This window comes from Prionailurus bengalensis, chromosome A3 (assembly GCF_016509475.1).
Source record: "Prionailurus bengalensis isolate Pbe53 chromosome A3, Fcat_Pben_1.1_paternal_pri, whole genome shotgun sequence".
In the NCBI taxonomy this organism is placed as follows: domain Eukaryota; kingdom Metazoa; phylum Chordata; class Mammalia; order Carnivora; family Felidae; genus Prionailurus; species Prionailurus bengalensis.
This window is the reverse complement of record NC_057354.1, coordinates 48,562,263-48,575,310: the sequence shown is the minus strand read 5'-3', so window position 1 is coordinate 48,575,310 and position 13,048 is coordinate 48,562,263. Positions and strand designations below refer to the sequence as shown.

General features: G+C 43.3%; 1 protein-coding gene across 1 annotated transcript; it reads left to right on the top strand.

The window, feature by feature from the left end:
* The first annotated feature begins 372 nt into the window (after positions 1-372).
* Positions 373-4,422, top strand: LOC122466968 (cystatin-C-like). The gene is made up of 3 exons (XM_043553278.1): positions 373-594; positions 3,236-3,349; positions 4,210-4,422. Exons 1-3 carry the CDS (start codon positions 373-375, stop codon positions 4,291-4,293), a joined length of 420 nt encoding a protein of 139 aa, XP_043409213.1. The 3' UTR covers positions 4,294-4,422.
* The last annotated feature ends 8,626 nt before the right edge of the window (positions 4,423-13,048 follow it).

Sequence of the window (13,048 nt, the reverse complement as noted above, 5' to 3'; positions counted from 1 at the left end):
TCACAGGATTACTTACTACAAAAACAAACAATGACAACAACAAACCTCCACTGAAACAAAAGGAAGAACACACAAATACACACAAAATAGTAACATCATAAAAGTCTAGCAGTAGAGAACAAAATAATAATTTAAAAAAAAAACAATTTAATAACAGGTTGGCTAGGGAATAAAAAAATAGGAGAGGACAGACAACAGGTCCTGACAGGGACAGATTGAAGGTGAAGTGGAAGGGAGTGGAAAAGGAGGAGCCTGGGAGGGGTGGGCAGCCCCAGGGTGGGGATGGGGGAATAAAAGCAGGGTGACCAGAGAGGTGGTGATCACTGGCTCTAGATCTCTCCCTTCTGAGCTTCCTCCGCCTCTCAGCACACTATGGCCCAGCGCCTGCACAGTCCCCTGCTCCTGCTGGCTGCCCTGGCCCTGGCCCTGGCTGTCAACTCCCAGAGAAACTCCAAAGTCGGAGCCCCATGGGATGCAGATGTCAATGACAAGGATGTGCAGGAGGCACTAAAATTTGCCCTCAGCGAGTACAACAAGGCAAGCAACGATGAGAACCACAGCCGTGTACTGCAGGTGAAGAGTGCCCAGAAGCAGGTGAGTCCCCTCCACCACCCAAGTGCCCCTGGTAGAGCTGTGGGGACTGGGCCTCGAGCAGAGGGGTGTGGCCTCACGGCATGGCCATCGTGTCCCCTGTCTGTCCCTGTGTCTGACTGGAGGGGTTGCTCTCTGACACCCTAGCAGGAGTACTGGGACAGAGGACACTCCAGTGCTTCTCAGCAGGCTGTGTCCAATCTTTTGTGTTCACCACAGCCCTTCCCCTACAAGGACACCAGAGTGCCTGGGACCCAGGCTGCAGACCAGGTCACAGCAATGGCCTTCTTTGGTGATTTCAAGTGCCAACCTGGCCATAGAACAGAAGTGTGAGGGTCAGGACCCCTGTCCAGTCCCCTTACATCTGTGCCCCAGCCTCACAGGACACGGACTTCAGTGTGAGCTGTCAATTAAATGATCACAAGCAGAGGAAAATCAGGCCCCACACTTGGCTGCCCTCCTGACTCTGCCACTGAATGACTTTTTAAGCATTTTTTCCTTTAATTTTTTATTGGAGCACAGTTTCAGACTTGCAGAGCAATTGCAACAATAGTTCATAAAATCCCTTTATATTCCTACCTAGATTATCAAATGTTGTATGTGGGATATATGCATTTGTTTTTCTGAACATTTTGAATTAACACCTCAGTGTACATTTCCTAGAAGCAAGGGCATTTTCTCACATGACCACAACACAGTTTTGGAAATCAGAATCAACACTGATACAATCCTCCAATCCACAGACCTCATCCATATGTCACTGATTGTCACACTGATGTCCCTTATACCCAGGATTTCCAGGTCATGTGCAGCAGCCTCTGTCCTGCAGCTTCCTTTACTCTGGAGCAGCCCCTCCATCTATGATCTTGACATTTTTGAAGGGTCTGGCCCATTGTTTTTCCTACTGGGGCTCAGTTTGGATTGGTCTGATGTTTCCCTGAGATGAGATTCAGGTCATGAAGAAGTGGTTTGTCCTCCCTGCCTCCCCTCACCAGGTTCCTCTAAACTAACCTACGTTATATGTCCTCATTGTGCAATGGAGTTTAGGGCCCACACCAATCATCCTCCATTAGGCAGGGCCCTTTGTTCCCTGAGCACCCATGTTGTCAGCAAAGACAGATAGGGTGATGAGCTAGCCTGTGGTACCCAATGTATCCCTGAGCAGAGGAACTGGCGTAAAAATCCAAACCTGTCCTCAGATCCTGGAGGAAAGGCCCAAAGTGTTGATTCCTTTGACAGGTCACATCCATGGCAGCAGCCTCTTGGATATGACATCTCATTTCCCACCCAAATATTGCCTCATCATCACCAACATCCAGAGGTAGAGGTGTCATGACTGGGGTAGAAAGAACCACAACTACCCTGCCTCTTCTAGCCTGTCCTGGAGATCTGGTTAGATAAAGAGCATAGTCATCAGAGTCCATAAGGGGGTGGGAGGGAGTCTCAGGAAGGGCCACTGGGCTTTGCAGACTCTAAGGAGGGTGAGGATTTGGGCCAGCTGACCTGGGGCCTATTTGAGAGTAGAATAGAACCTCACAGTAATGAAAGCCTGGTAGTGCATGCCAGCATTTAGGGATCATCCTCCTTCTCTTAAAACTTCAGAAGGTGGGCCCAGAATAGACCATTTCTTCTCCTGCAGCATTTGGCTGGCACTGTGTCCTTTGGATGGGGCATGTGCTCCCTGTTCACTGGTTCCCTGCCAGTCTGCTCCTCTTAAGTGTGACACTATCTTGGCATCACAGCTCATGGGTCCGTGTAGAAAACTGACACCAGAGGGATCCCAGGATGTACCTGTGACTCCATCAGGTAGTGTGTGGAGCCTGGTCCCAGGCCCTCATCCCATGCTTCTCCAAGTTCTGATCTGCATGTCTGTGGGATGCCCTGTATGAGGACAGGATTCGTTCTCTCCTGCAACCTCAAATGTAAAAGACAGGCAAGTGTGTGACACACTTTAGAAATATCCCCATCATAAATAAAAGTTAAAACATATGACGGCAGGGCCAGCCTTTTATTAGCTTAAAATGTATGTATGTATGTGTGCATGTGTGTGTGAGAGAGAGAGAGAAACAGAGAGAGAGAGACAGAGGCATAGAGACAAAGGGAGAGAGGCGTCTCATTTCCTAGTGTGAACTGAGGGAATAAATAAACCGAGCTGCATTGAGGAAATGTAAATATCTATGGGGTTGACCCATGTAACTGGAATTTAGCTTACATGTATCCATTACATGACCATCTTCCTGAACCTGATCCAGAATCTGTTGCAGCACAAGAGCTCTTACTGTGGGCTTAGTCCCTGCCCTGGCTCCTGGTGCGGGAGAGGTTTATTAACCCAAGCCCTGCTGGCTCCTCAGACTGAGCCTGCCTCTCCAAACCCAGTTAACAGAATTTTGGTCCCTGGCTTCCACCTTCCATCTTACTGCTTCTTGCCCTCTGTCAGCCTGAGACCTTGTGGAACTTCTCTGTGAATCAGTTACAAAGTTGGTTGTTTATAGCCACTGGGCCAGCCCTCAGGAGGTGGCTGTGAGTTTCTGGGGTACCTGTTTTGGCAGCATAAATGCTGGTGTGAGGGCCCGATAGCAGGAGGGTAACTGTGTATGTAAAATTATCAGGTGTTGTGAGAGAACCCTGCTCTCCCCATGTACAGGTTGTGGCTGGAATAAACTATTTTCTGGATGTGGAGATAGGCCGAACCAAATGCACCAAGTCCGAGACCAACAAAGAGAGCTGTCCCTTCTATGAGCAGCCAGACTTGCTGAGGGTATGTGCCTGATGGGGGTCAGGGGCAGCCAAGCAGGGAGGAGGGGTGGGAGTGAGACTGTGTCTGTGGGGTGCATCACGTGTGAGTGCTCGGGGTAGGGGTGTGCAGGTGTCAGTGTGTGGGTAGGGGAAGGGTGCATGTGTTTGCATGCTACTAATTCGAATTTATATGGGGAACTTTGCCTGGAAAAGTGGAGCTTCATGTGCTTTGGGGGCCGTTGCTGGTGGGACAGAGGAAGCAGCTGTGGGGTGTTTGCTGGAGAGAAAGAGGCCTTTAATCTCCGCCTCAGCTGCCTGAAAAGACTGGAAATTCGAGGCCTGTGAGGGGCAGAAACCCTCTGATGCTGCCCTAGGCCTGGCTGGTTCTTGGGGATCTTGTCTTCCCATGAAATTTGCACTTCTTTTGTCTGCCAGCCCCCACACCCTACTTCCTTTGCACGCGGGCCTGTGTGTGTGTGTGTGTGTGTGTGTGTTTTAGTCTTGGTCACAGTCCCTGGATCCCTCCTTCTGCACCTGTCCTAGTGTGGCCCACTGGAAGTCAGGGAATTTGGGGGCAGTGCCCTGTCTATCAGGGGCTCTGGGGCCTTCCACAGGCTTCTCCCAAAAGGGCTGTGGGGGTACATTGACCATGTAGCAACCTGCGGGTGGGGGTGGGTGCAGGATCCAACCTCCTGGATTTGAAGCCATGGGCATGGTGACCAGGAGGTAATGCAGAGCCCTGCATAGTGTTATGAGGTTTTGTAGGGTGGGAGCTGAATGTCCAACCTCCACCATTCTCCATCTGCTCTTCTGACTTCACCAGGCTGGGCATTTTCCTTTTGGACTGTAACCATAACTGTCCATTTCTTTTCCTTTTCACAGAAAAAGCTCTGCTCCTTCCAGATATACACTGTCCCCTGGCTGAGCGAGAAATCCCTGGTGAAGTCCCGCTGCCACGATGCATAGAGGACCCCGTGACAGGCCCCTTCACACTATCATCCTCCTTGTAGAGCTGCTAAGCTTTTGACCCTGCCCAGGTGAAAGTCCCCTTAGTGTGCCAGCACCAGGAGACAAATAAAGGGTTCTGGGGCATTTTTGGACAGCTTAGTGACTCTACCTCCTTTCTTTTCATTGCTTTCCAAATGCACCAGATATAGTGCAAGTGTTCTGCTCTATCTTAATCAATAAACACTAACATCAGCTAATTTTGGCTTATTCATTATCTTGGATATATACACAGAAGAATGGTTTGAGTAATTCCTTTAAAAAGAGCTCCTGGTCCCAATGGCTCTAGAAGGCAGAGGAAGAGCTGAAAGCTGACAGGGCCATGGTGGGATTGTGAGGGGAGCATGCTATCATTTCTTAGGATGATTGAATCAGAGACAGGCTGGGAAACCAGCCCTTCAGCTATGGTAATCACACAGGGAAAAGGAGGGGACATAAGCTGCTCATTCTGGAGACTTGACTGCTGTGTTTGAAAAGAATTCAGAACAGGAATGGGCAGAAGGAAGAGTTCAGATAGAACCTATAGCCTAGGGCCACCCTGAACAGGGCTCTGCCAGGAAATAAAGTTCAACCATGTGTGCTGAGCCTATCACACTCCTGTTGTGATTTTCACTGGTAAAATACCCTAGAGACAAAATAAATATTGATTTATGCCTACCTTTTTGTTCAGGCACCTACAGGAGACAAAGACTAAAAGTTTAAGTATGTATATGTAACTGATTGTGGAAATACCAATTAGAATCAAGATCAATCAAGGTCAGAATCAGCTCGGTTACATTAGAAAGAGTAAAACCAACTCCACATCACTGTCTCAAGACTGTGTCCTTAGAGCTGCCTCTGGGATCAAGAAAAGCAAGAGGAACACATATCCAAGGACAGGTGTAGGTGTGCTGAGTCTTCTGAGTGCTCAAGTTCAGGTCATGGATCAATTGGTGGTCCTGTCTTTTTTATGACATTCTCCAACACTCCACCCCTCATGACCCTCTCTTACAATCTCATAGTCCTTTCTTCTGCAGTGGACACAGATGTTAGCAAGGGGTTTGATTAGCCTAGAGATGATTCTTTTGGTGGATCTCTGGCTGCATTAGAGGCAGATGCCATAGCTAAAATAGAGGCACATGCAAGGCAAAACACATTTAAGACAATAATTTCCAAAATCAATGAATTTTTTTTCTACCAAGAGCACCAGGACCCAAATAATTTATTTATTAGGTCCCTTGAAATTGAGATTGGATCTCTCAGGACATTAACTTGTATCTTCATGTGATTTAATAAAGATGATACATTAGCAGATTCATCAGTTATGAATATACAACATCCTGTTTGCATGATGACATAGGTTCCATCCTTGGAGGCAGTAATAATATCCAAGGCCATCCTACTTTGGAGGATAACATTTCTCATTAGAGTCATTTCAGTGTTCAGTAAGGACAGACGTTGCTGGCTACCATTCAGAGTTTGCTGAGTATATATCCTAAGGACTTCTATATGTGCAAGAACATCTTCATGGCTACGGAGGCAACAAAGACAGCAGACAAATGATCATACCAGTGAAATTCAGAATGTGTCCATGTAACCTTGAGGATAGGGAAATGGTAGCCACTGTTACCAAGGGACAGATGTTACCCTATACCCATGTAATGCCCAAGTGCAGTGGCTCAACCACCCAGGTGGAAACCATGTCACACAGCTTTTGAGTGCTACTGAGTAAATACCTGAACTTATAGTCAATCAATTCCAAACTAGTCACTATCCCTTAATTATGACAGAATGACCACATGGTTCCAATGAACTATGTACTAGCCCTAGTTTGTTCTTCTGCAATGTACTGCTTTAGGGCATTCTAATCCTTTCCCTCAGGGAGTGATACCCACCATGGCAACCCTGATGAGCTTGGGAAGGTCACCTGCTCACGTGCCCAACAGTGAGATGGATTTCTTCAGCAGGCATAGAAGTGAGTCCACCTCACCACCTTAGTGTCTCTCACCACTTAATCTCAGAAGTCCATACCATCACGTCTTCCCTCCCAACTCTAGGACAATGTGGGAGGAAACTGCTCAGGGATATAAATACTAAGAAGTATATATTAACTGGGGACCATGATATCCATACCATAGCCTGACCTCTGTGACATGTTGGTTGATACACATCATCAAGGCATGTAAAATAACTCATGCCTTTCTAGTACTCTCATAAGACTGACACTATCCCATCAGCTTATATCTACCTATTTGTCCTTTAAAACAGACCCAGGTTGAGAATGAGACCCCTCATGTATAGTTTCTCTCAACCTGTGAACAGAAGAGGTGAGTTTTGTGTTCACACACCTGCATCATACCATGGGGTAACAACCATCAACACCTCCATTCAAAATGAGTGAAATGGATACTAGCCCTTTGTCTGATATGTCATTTGCAAATATCTTTTCCCATTCAGTCAGTTGCCTTTTAGTTTTGTTAATTGTTTCCTTTGCAGTGCAGAAGTTTTATCTTCATGAGGTCCCAATAGTTCATTTTTGCTTTTAATTCCCTTGCCTTTGGAGATGTGTCAAGTAAGAAATTGCTTCGGCTGAGGTCAGAAAGGTTTTTTCCTGCTTTCTTCTCTAGGGTTTTGATGGTTTCCTGTATCACATTCAGGCCCTTTATCAATTTTGAGTTTATTTTTGTGAATGGTGTAAGAAAGTGGTCTAGTTTCATTCTTCTGCATGTTGCTGTCCAGTTCTCCCAGAACCATTTGTTAAAGAGACTGTCTTTATTTTACATTGGATATTCTTTACTGCTTTGTCAAAGATTAGTTGGTCATATTTTTGTGGGTTCAATTATGGAGTCTCTATTCTATTCCATTGGTCTATGTGTCTATTTTTGTGCCAATACCATGCTGTCTTGTTGCACACCTGAAAAACAAATAATCCAGTGAAGAAATGGGCAGAAAACATGAATACACACTTCTCTAAAGAAGACATCCAGATGGCCAACAGGCACATGAAAAGATGCTCAACATCACTCATTATCAGGGAAATACAAACCAAAACCACACTCAGATACCACCTCATGCCATAGTGGCTAGAATGAACAAATCAGGAGACTATAGATGCTAGAGAGGATGTGGAGAAATAGGAACCCTCTTGCACTGTTGGTGGGAATGACAACTGGTGCAACCACTCTGGAAAACAGTGTGGAGGTTCCTCAAAAAATTAAAAATAGATTTACCCTATGACCCAGCAATAGCACTGCTAGGAATTTACCCAAGGGATACAGGAGTACTGATGCATAGGAGCACTTGTACCCCAATGTTTATAGCAGCACTTTCAACAATAGCCAAATTATGGAAAGAGCCTAAATGTCCACCAACTGATGAATAGATAAAGAAATTGTGGTTTATATACACAATGGAATACTACTTGGCAATGAGCAAGAATGAAATATGGCCTTTTGTAGCAACGTGGATGGAACTGGAGAGTGTTATGCTAAGTGAAAGAAGTCATACAGAGAAAGACAGATACCGTATGTTTTCACTCTTATGTGGATCCTGAAAAACTTAACAGAAGACCATGAGGGAGGGGGGAGGGAAAGTTAGAGAGGGAGGTAGCCAAAGCATAAGAGACTCTTAAAAACTGAGAATACACTGAGGGTTGATGGGGGGGTGGGAGGGCGGGGAGGGTGGGTGATGGGCATTGAGGAGGACACCTTTTGGGATGAGCACTGGGTGTTGTATGGAAACCAATTTGACAATAAATTTCATATTTAAAAAATAAAATATAAAATAAATGGTAAAGTTTATAACATCAAACATATGGTCTATTAAAAAAAATGAGTGAAATGGGAGGGACACAGAAACCACTGGGTAATAGATCTGAAATCTAGCTGAAATAATACTGGAAGCTCATTTCTTAGTACTCAATTCTACTCCTGCCCAGATGTCATTCTACATGGCTGCTGACTCTGCCTTTTGGATCCTTGGTCCAAACTCTGAGTCCTTTGTCCTTTTTCCCTCAAAAGTAGCATCAATTTGTAGTTGAGTGTTTTTCTCAGCTTACTTCATACTGGTGGAATTTGTGGGGACAGACTACTGTGCATGGTACAGTCTCCATCTCATTCAGTCCCTGCAGACAGTGCTTCACCTGAAAGAATTATCTTAAATTTTATGACTCTTATTGGGGTTCTTTTCAAATGTTAGACAAAAGTGACACCAAAAATATGTCAAAAAGAAGCCATTCTCTAATTTAGGCTGCTGCTGACAGACAATATCCTCAACTTTTTAGAGATGTTTTGGTTGATTAAGAATGTCTGTGAGATGCCCACACCACTAAACATGTACTGGGCCTTTTGTGTGACTGAGTAATACCATGAGGAAACAGCTATAGTCTTCCTGAGGTTTTAATAATTTCACAGTCATCTCCTTAGTCTCATACTTGATCATGCTTTCCTGATAGTGTCCTGGGTTTGATCTCTGCTTGGAAGACATGGCTTCATTTTAGCATCATTTCCCATATTTGGATGCTGCAAATCTTCGAAACCAGGAAACACCTAATATTTTCATTTATTTCATTTTTTAATCCTGCACATTATGCCTTTCATCATGCATGTAATAAACAGCAAGAAAATTTCAGATGATACCTTTAACTCTCTGGCTGGAAATGTCTTCAGCTAAATCATCAGTTCATTAGATATGTCTTTGACTTTCCACATCAGTGAAGGCTTTATTTTTGGTCAACTTTCTGCCCCTGAAGGATAAGAATTTCCTCCCTTTAGTTTCCAATATATTTTCTTATTTTATTTTTTGCTTTTCCTGGGAGCTCCTCAAAGTCTAAAACTCTAGTACCAGTAAGGCAGGTTAGCCTTCCACCATTGGTCTCTGCAAATTCTGAAAGTGTACTCTTATTTCCCAGTTCCAGATACATCCCCACAGTTTAGATTGTCTGTTATAGAAGTATCCCACTTTTGCATAATCAAAATCTGGATATGTCATCTATTCCTGTGTACACATAAAAATAGACCAAAACATAGCAGTTCCAAACAGCAAATCATTTCATAGTGTCAGGAATCCAGAAATGGCTTAGGAGGGTGGTCCTAGCAAAGGCTTTCTCATGACGCTGTAATCAAGTATATTTTAGTAGCATACACATGGCATTTCACAATTGCATATGGTTTAGTCAGCATTACATATCACGGATTTGGAATATTAGGTTTGCTAGTAGCTGATGGAGTTCATTAGTAAGCCATATCTGAAATATGTTTGAATATTTCAGTAAACGTATTTGTAGAGCGGGGAACAAAGAATGCTTCTCAGAAAAGACTCAATGAATGTCTTCATTTTTCCCAATAGAAAACCAAATTGATCTGCTTAAGGAAAAACATAACAATAAATTATGTAACTATAATTTTCCAAAGTTAATCCATGGTGAATAGCTGACTTCAAGTCTCTTAAATAAAATTTCTCATCATTTGAAAATCAGAATAGAATAATGGCCTCTTACTAAGGTGTGATATGTCCATTTCCTTCATTGGCCATGAAAATTAATGAGTTTCATTAACCATTCCACTTTGTATCTGAGAAGTCCCATTGTGAAACTGAAGTCCATGTGTTGGAATGCCTTATGAAGTAAACTAAATTCAGCAAGATGAACATGGAAAAGAAATATGCAACAAAAAAAAGGGAATTTTAAACCTGATTGTCAGAAATACCACCATGCTGGTCTCCTAGAGAATGAATTAGGCAGACAGAGATGGGATACAGCTCTTAAGGGCTTAGAGAATTTAGTAGAGTCTTTAGTAGAGCTGGCAAGATCCTGTCCATGTTTCAGGACGTGAACCAAGAATTTATTTTATTCTGACTTGATCTTTCCTCTTAAGTCCTCCTTCATTGCTAATCACTGGGCTATAACCAGCTGTGAATTCTGTCTCCCTGGGAGCACAGGAAAGGCAAAACAAAGGAAATGAAAGAGGGGCTCCACACTGTGGTGAGGGACAAACCGCACCTCTGTAGGCAAGTCCGAAGATTTTCATAGTAAGTGGATAATTATGGCCAGACATTCCACATATCAGAGGATAATTAGCATGATATCCTGCAATCATAGTAAGCCAGCATGACTATGATTTCCATTTGTTAGATGGGAAAACTGAGATTTAACAAGGTGAAATATTTATTTTTATTTTTTTTAACGTTTATTCATTTTTGAGACAGAGAGAGACAGAGCATGAATGGGGGAAGGTCATAGAGGGAGACACAGAACCCAAAACAGGCTGCAGGCTCTGAGCTGTCAGCACAGAGCGCAATGCGGGGCTCCAACTCACGGACCGCGAGATTATGACCTGAGCCGAAGTCAGTCACCCAACCGACTGAGCCACCCAGGAACGCCAAGGTGAAATATTTTTAATGAAATCATGGCCCATTCTAACTGTAACATATATATTTTTTTTCTTCTATGCCATGTCAGCCTAACTAGGAAATAACACAGATGGTGCCATTAAACCCAGAGAGTATGGAAACCAAGGATCTCAATGGAAGAATTAGAGGACATCTAAAGAATTAGAGGACATTTTATGCTTGTCGTGAAGGACATTGCTAGAACTTTCCTTTGAGTGGTGTGGCTATCATGGTGAGCACTTGGACATTCCAACACCACCATACATTTTGTCTGTTTCCCTGTATATTAGCTCTACTTACTACTCTTTATATTCTAGGTAACACTCTAATATCCACAACCCTACACTCAGCAACCTCTTACTCTTGTGGCCTGAGGAAGCCATAATTGTTTTAAAATCTCATCTATACTTGTTAAATTTTCCCCTTACATTTTCAGTTGCTGAAGTGTAGTAACATGTCTCTTTTACCCAATGGCTCCTGAACGAATGTACCTAAAACAGGCTAGGGCCTGTGCTAAGGCACATAGTAGACACTTGAAAAAGTCCCACTTTCATTAGGTGAGTTAACATATACAATGGACCCAACACAGCTTCCAAAGTAAAGTATCCAGGTTAACATGCCTAGGAACACACATACTCTGTTTCTTATCTGTTAGGCAAAAGAACGTGTTTGCCGACCCAGAAGTCTCCACACTAACAGTATAAGAGATGATCCCCTGGTTAAAACCAGGGCCACCCAAGGTTGAAGTAGTTGGAATCTGTGTGGAAATTAGACGGAATAATAAACACTCCTGACTCTCCTCCTGTACTACACAGTGTAAGACAGCTACCACTTCTCATCATTTTTTTTATCCTCCATCCTGGACCACTTTGGTTACTTAGTTAAAGTTTCCCTGGAGAGGACAGATGTCCTGGGGGCAGGGGGGAACCTGATATGCAAAGGAAGAAAACAAAAAGACCAGAACTCAAAAATAAATAAAAAATAAAAGACCTCTGTTTCAGTCACTGATTGAAGAGTAAGTCAAAAGAAAGACATCTGAAGACCGAGCAGCTTCTGGTCCTCAGATCTGAGACCTTCCATGGAGAATCAGTCCTGGATATCACAGTTTGGGCAAGGCCATGGCCCTAGCCCAGCTGCATCTTTCACATATCATCTGACAAAAAAGCTGTTTCCTGCAGAACACAATGTCCAGCTGCATTGGGACTCTAATTATGTGAGTGAGACAATTAGTGAAGTTTGAGACCTTGGTAGGATCTCCATTATTGTCTCCTAGGGGAAAGGAGATATATCAGTTCTGAAGCCATGGTACCTTGGCAGAAACACCTTAGTTCTCTTGAAGGCTGCCAAGTGCAGCCTCAAGCTTAGTGTTCCAACCTCTGGAGCAGCGAGCTAATTCACACAAGATAAGCACAATAGCTATCACTACAGACCTACATTCATTAAAGGGTATTCATCAACAGTATTCTATGAATGGCTTTATGATTACAACTTTCACAACTGAGAAAATGGACCAATACTGCAAAACCCACAAACACCAAAACTCAACCAACATGAAACAGCAACCATAAATAATTTAGCCCTGTACTGTTAAAGAAACTGGGTTCAGGGGCGCCTGGGTGGCTCAGTCGGTTAGGTGTCTGACTTCAGCTCAAGTCATAATCTCACAGTTTGTGGGTTTGGGCCCTGCATTGGGCTCTGTGCTAACAGCAAAGAGCCTGGAGCCTGCTATGAATTCTGTGTCTCCTTCCCTCTCTCCCCCTCTGCCACATATGCTCTGTCTTTGTCTCTCAAAAATAAATAAACATTAAATTTTTTTTTGAAGAAACTGAGTTCATAATTTAAAATCCACTTAAAATATCCTCAGGTCTAGATTGTCTCCCTGATGAATTATAACAAACATCTAAAGAATAATTAACAGTAATTTTGCACAATTTCTTCCGGAAAAAGAAAAGGAGTAAAAGATACTCATCTACAAGGCAAAATAAGACAAGGACAATAGAAAAAAAGAAAAACACAGTCAAATAGCTTTTACAAGCTTAGGCACAAAGTCCAATACCAAGTACCAACATACCTCATTTTATTGCCTCATGCTTTATTGCACATCACAATATTGTGTGTTTACTAATTAAAGTATTATGGCAACCCTGTATCAAGTAAGTGTATCAGAACCATTTTTCCAACAGCATATGTTCCCTTAGTGTCTCTGTGTCACATTTTGGTAATTCTTGCAACATTTGAAACTTTTTTTATTCTTAAATTTGTGATGGTTACCTGTGATCAGTGATCTTTGATGTTATTGTAATTATTTTGCAGCACCATGAACCATGCTTACATAAGATGGCAAACTTAA

Excerpts from the sequence above, each read along its gene's own strand:
- LOC122466968 (XM_043553278.1), top strand. The coding sequence starts at position 373 with ATGGCCCAGCGCCTGCACAGTCCCCTGCTCCTGCTGGCTGCCCTGGCC. Across the intron at positions 595-3,235 it reads TGAAGAGTGCCCAGAAGCAG|GTTGTGGCTGGAATAAACTA; the intron begins GTGAGTCCCCTC and ends CCCCATGTACAG. Across the intron at positions 3,350-4,209 it reads AGCAGCCAGACTTGCTGAGG|AAAAAGCTCTGCTCCTTCCA; the intron begins GTATGTGCCTGA and ends TCCTTTTCACAG.